This window comes from Phasianus colchicus, chromosome 32, assembly GCF_987193195.1.
Source record: "Phasianus colchicus chromosome 32, bPhaCol1.hap1.1, whole genome shotgun sequence".
Taxonomy (NCBI): Eukaryota; Metazoa; Chordata; class Aves; order Galliformes; family Phasianidae; genus Phasianus; species Phasianus colchicus.
Window position 1 is genome coordinate 123,839 of NC_143467.1, and position 5,678 is coordinate 129,516.

The 5,678-nt window shown below is 52.3% G+C and overlaps 1 protein-coding gene across 2 annotated transcripts; it reads right to left on the reverse strand.

Moving 5' to 3' along the window:
• Positions 1–2,269: 2,269 nt before the first annotated feature.
• LOC149913947 (uncharacterized) lies at positions 2,270–4,849 on the reverse strand. 2 transcript variants are annotated; one of them, XM_090128174.1, is made up of 4 exons: positions 4,731–4,849; positions 4,414–4,540; positions 3,739–3,849; positions 2,270–3,640 (listed from the first exon to the last, which is right to left on the reverse strand). In XM_090128174.1, exons 1-4 carry the CDS (start codon positions 4,752–4,754, stop codon positions 2,712–2,714), a joined length of 1,191 nt encoding a protein of 396 aa, XP_089984300.1. In that variant the 5' UTR covers positions 4,755–4,849; the 3' UTR covers positions 2,270–2,711. The 2 variants fall into 2 exon arrangements, with proteins under 2 accessions (XP_089984300.1, XP_089984299.1); XM_090128173.1 differs by lacking the exon at positions 4,731–4,849 and having other exon boundaries at positions 3,739–3,852; positions 4,414–4,722.
• Positions 4,850–5,678: the final 829 nt, after the last annotated feature.

The following is a 5,678-nucleotide window of genomic DNA, read 5'->3' on the forward strand; positions in this document are numbered from 1 at the left end:
GGCCACAAACCTCCACATTTCATACTAGATCAGGCTGCCCAGGGCCCCATCCAACCTGGCCTTGAACACCTCCAGGGACGGGGCATCCACAACCTCTCTAGGCAGACAGTTCCGTTTCTGGCACGAGAAACTCAAATCTAACAAGCAGGGACACTGCAGGGGTTGGTGGCACTGTGGGTGTTGGGATCAGATGCCTCACTCTGCTTCGAGGAGAAATGTGCAAATGAAGAGTAGGTACCCATTCGTGTGGGTAAATTCTGTCAATACACTCAGAGGCGAGGCGATCTGCATTCCTGGTCCCCAAAGGAAATCCTGTAGCACAGAAAAGGCACCTTAGCCTTGCGTATGAACCACTCAGCACTCAGCTCTGAGCAGAAATGAAACAAATATCTCATGTCAATCTGAGCAGATCAGATCCTGGCACAGCCCTCAATTTCGGGGAAGTTGGTAACCCATTCACAAGTAAGGCTGTTCTTGAGACACTCCGTAAAAGAATTAAGAATAATTAATTGGTATCGTAGTCCAGGCTGAGTGGCTTATAGTAGACTCCCGCAGTGACGCCCACTTTAGTTCCCTATCCCTCAATCCATACCCAGAGGCTTTCAACCATGTCATTCATTACTAACTGTAAGCTCCATTCCATCCAGCCCACCAGTACACACAGCAACCCCATCCCATCTCACCTGCCCTGCATCTCCGCCCTAGAGAGCCCAGAGCCATCCATCACACACAGCACACTCCTCACAGCACCATTCCCACCATGTCTCACTCATGCTGATGATGCTGCAGCACACAGATCCTCCAACTCTGAATGCCTACATGAAAAACAAGTAACAAATAACAGCCTTGCACATGGGCACCCGGGGGGCTGGTTGTTCCCTCTTAATGCAACTAAACATGACATGTGACAAACCATGAGGGGAAATCCACCATTAAGATGATTTGTTCAGGATAAAATAATGGAAAAACAGCTTCATTGTCTCACCAAAATCAACTCCAATTCCTGCAAGCTGCATTCCAAGCACAGAAGCTTTATCTGAGCCCAGCAAATGAGAAGGCCCTGCTGCAGGAGATGTCAGACACACCTTCCCAAGGACAAAGCAAAAACCTTCAAGCTCAAAAGGGATCACTTGCAAGGCAGGCACGCACTGGAGAGCACTCTGATATCTCTGTGCTCTGGGGATGAGCAGCTTGTGCACCGCGTGGGTTTGCATTGCCTTCTGCTCCCACCACCTCCAGAAACTTGGGATGGTGCACTGAGGAAGAACAAACTCAGCTTTTTGGAGTTTTATTGCAGACAAACAAGGCTTGGCGTCATACAGCTGCTCTGACCAGCTGATTAAAGCATTTGAGAAGAGCAGCAGAACCAATGTGCAGCACGGTTAGGAAGGATGATGGGGCTGTGTGAAAGAAATGCCTCCCCAAAAGCAAGCACTGGGCTGGAGGAGGCACCAAAACCAAATCCTGCTTGCACCTTTCCCTCTCTTCATTCCACGTGCTGACATTTGTTTTCAGAACAAAAACAAGACTACAGTGAAGAAAGCTTCAGAACAACTCAGCTACTTTATTCACCCCCTTCCCTTTCCACTACAAATGGTTCTCAGAAAACCTCCAAGAATCACATTACTGCTCTCCTGACCCTTCTCCCAGATTCATCAGAGCACTCACAGATCACTGAGAGCAACACATGCACAGACACACAGAACATCCCTACACTGCCGCTTCTCCTTAGGAAATGGCATCAAAAAGCTGCTGGCAGGAAGAGCAGAAGAGGAAAGCGGGCATGGTGAGAGAACTGCTTAGGGCAGCAAGGAAAGGCCATCTGAAGCTCCTGGCTTAAGTCCCTTCTGCAGAGGGTGCCAGTGATGCACCAGAAACACCACCTGCAGGGCCAGCGAGGAGCTCTGCCCTCTGCACAAGGCCCTTCTCACACTCAAGGCAGTTCTAAGGCTTCCAGCCACGTGAACTCACTGGTGCAGGCACGGATTGGACTTCACCCAAGTGCAGACACTCCGGAACCTCAGCAGGTTCCAGCTGTGGCCAAAGCTCTTCTTGCAGGCTGCACATTTGTAGGGTTCCTCACGTGGATACACTGGTGTGCTCCCAGTTGAGCTCCCAGCTCTGGACAGACCTCTTCCTGCAGTCAAGGCACTCACAGGGACTCCCCTGGTTGCTTCTCTGGGGACTACTGACGGTAGAGGTCCAGACGAAGCTCTTCCCAAACACCCTGCAGACAGGATTTCTTCCTTCCTGATGACATATCGGCCAGCTGAGGTCTCCTTTGGGTCCTCACCTGCTGCCCCACAGCAGAGGAGTTTCTACAGGGAAGGTAAGAGGTGACTCTCCTTGCACACAGCCCTGGCAGAAATGTGCCACCTGGCAGAGGATTTCCTGTGGCTGTGACACATCCCACCCTGGACTCTGCTTTGTATGACCACTCAACAAAGCAACTGCAGCTGGAGGAGAGCAATACGCATAATTCTCATGGAAAGAAGGAAAAGAGGATTCAGTTTGGCCACAGAGCTCTTCCTCGACTCAAGGGATTTGTAAGGTCCATCACCACACAAAGCCATAGTTGGTCACCAAGCTGGGGCTCTGGCTGAAGCTCTTCCCACGTTCATGTGTCTGCAGGCTCTGTACCTTGTGTGGCTGTGCTGGTAGGTAACGAGACTGCAACTGCTTTTGAAGGTTCCCAGCGTCTTGAGATGCTTCTACAGCCTGCGTGCGCTGTGGATGTGCTGGTGGATGTTGAGACTAGACCTGCGTTTATAGCTCTTCCCACGCTCAGGACACTGAAAAGGTCTCTCCCCTGTGTGGATGCGCTGGTGTTGCTTCAATTCAGAACTGCTTTTGAAGCTCTTCCCACACTCAGGACACTTGTAGGGTCTCTCTCCTGTGTGGAAGTGCTGGTGGTAGATGAGATAGGAACTGCTTCTGAAGCTCTTCCCACAGTCAGAGCACTTGTAGGGTCTCTCCCCTGTGTGGATGCGCTGGTGTCGCTTCAATTCAGAACTTCCTTTGAAGCTCTTCCCACACTCAGGACACTTGTAGGGTCTCTCCTCTGTGTGTATACGCTGGTGCACCTTCAACGCAGAACTGCTTTTGAAGCTCTTCCCGCACTCAGAGCACTTGTAGGGTCTCTCATCTGTATGGATGCGCTGGTGGCACTTCAAATCAGAACTGCTTTTGAAACTCTTCCCACAGTCAGGACACCGAAATGGTTTCTCTCCTGTGTGGATGCGTTGGTGGGAGGTGAGTTGGGATCTCCTTTTGAAGCTCTTCCCACAATCAGAGCACTTGTATGGACTCTTTGTTGAGCGTATGCACTGGTGGTTAATGATGCTGGAATCTTTTTCAAAGCAATTTCCACACTCAGTGCATGGATTCTGCTTTTTCTTCTGGCACACAACCTTGCTCCTGGGTTCTTCAAACTCCTCTTGACCTATGTTGAAGTCCAGTGGGCTCCTTGATGTCTTTCGCAGACACTTTCCCTGTGACTTCTTGATGTGCTCACCCTGACCTTGCTCCAGGCCTCCTTGGACATCCCTTCTGATTTCTTCCACACAGGCACTACTGCATCGCCTTTCAGCCACACCACTTTCCTGCTGATCCTCCAATACCTCTGTAATCCCGATTCCTGCTGGATGAAAGAGGAAATCCAGAAATAGCACACAGTGCCCAAAATAAAACACAGAGATGGCTCTTCCTGCCCCAAACCTCTTCCCTCCACCACCTCACCTGGGCTGAGGTCTCCTGGCACGGCCTCAGGGCTATGCACATCTGGGATCCAGGGCTCTTCTCCTCCTTCAAGCAGGGAGATCACCACGGGTCTGGGGGCTGCAAGTGGAGCTTCTACGAGAGAAACAGGGGAGATGAGAACATTTCCATCCTTCTGGCACAGTGCCTGTTCAACAGCTGCACTCTCTGTCCCTCCCCAGGGAGAAACCACACTTTGGGCCTGAATGATACTGGCCCACAGCTTCCTTTCGAGCAAAGAATGCTTTCACAACTCTGAAAATTATGAATGAACACCTTGTTTCTTTTCTGAGAATATATCAATGAAGAAGGCATCAAAATGCCTATGGCAACTGAATGCAAAATCCTACATGTTAAAGGACAAACCAGGGAGTCGTGTATGAGCCGGAGCTGGTAGCACCGTGCAGCGCACTGACAGAAGGGCTGGTTTTCTCCCTCCTGGATGATGCCCGCGTGCCAGCACCGACCCTGGGGCATTTATGAGTCTGCCGTGCATACTAACCCCTCCTGAAACTCACACTTCTCAGTGTTTCCTTTGTTGCTGTCGTCGTTATCAATATGTAACTGCACAGCTATTATTCTAGGCCCTGCCTGCAGAGGCTCATTCTGCACAGCCAAAGGTGCCCTAACGAGGAGGAAAGGCAGCAAAGCCCTCACCCAGCGAGGCCACGCACTGGTACGTCTCCAGCATCACGTCCCGGTAGAGCGCTCGCTGCGCAGGGTCCAGCAGCGCCCACTCCTCCCTGCTGAAATACACGGCCACCTGCGCAAAGCTCACGGGCTCCTGCAAGCAAAGAGGCTCCTTGCTGGGAACAGCCAAGGCCCAGGGAAGCAGCTCGCACAGGACACAAACTCCCGTCCCAGCCGCTTCTCTGGCCCCAGCACACACGTGCTGCATGAGGGCACCTCCCTCTCCCCCGGCATTCGCATCCCTCGCCCCTCGCCCTCTCCTGCCTGCTGCCCCCAGCCCCTACCTGACACGGATGTGCTGCGGCCATCTGCTGCTCTCCTGCAGGTGAGATGATCACGGCCGGAAGGAAAAGTCGAACTGGAGCCTGCAGGGACAAGAGAAATGGCAGGGGAGCTGTGACAGAACGCAGCAGTCCCTGCCCCAGCCCAGCCCTCCACAGCCCATCTGCAGGACACTGCCTGGGGGATGGCACAGCAGGCCTTGCACAGGAACACAAGCAGCAACAGCACGGGCAGCACTCTAGCTACAGCTGATTACAAATCACACAGCTGACTCAAACTGGGGGGCAGAAAGCACTGACACCCGGTTCAACAGCTGAGGGTACATGAACTGTATGCCTAAAGGCAATGCAGAGCAATGAGTCAGTCATCTTACCCCTAAACAGGGAGCAGCCCAAGCGCCCCTTGAGCCCTCCTGCACAGCATTGGGTGCACAACAGGAGCTCCCCACAATCAGGGATGTCTCTTGAGGTCACACCTGTACAGAGATCCCTCTCAGCTTGATGTCAAGACACCTTGCTGACACAGACCTTCTTTAAGAGACCCAACATTAGTCTGGAGCTTCCTGAGCTTCTAAGGGGTTGTGTTACAATGAATATCTGAAGGTAATCATAGAATTATACAAGGGCCTGGGTTGAAAAGGACCACAGTGACCACCTAGATTCAACCCCCTGCTGTGTGCAGGGTTGCCATCCATCAAACCGGGCTGCCCTGCGCCACATCCAGCGTGGCCACGAATGCATCGAGGGATGGGGCATCCACAACCTCCCTGGGCAACCTCTTCCCGTGTGTCACCACCCTCTGGGTGAAAAACTTCCTGCTAATATCCAACCTGAATCTCCCCTGTCTCAACTTAAAACCATTCCCCCTTGTCCCGTCACTATCCACCCGTGTAAGCAGTCGGTCCTCCTCCAGTTTATGCGTTTCCCTCAAGTCCTGGAAGGCCACAATGA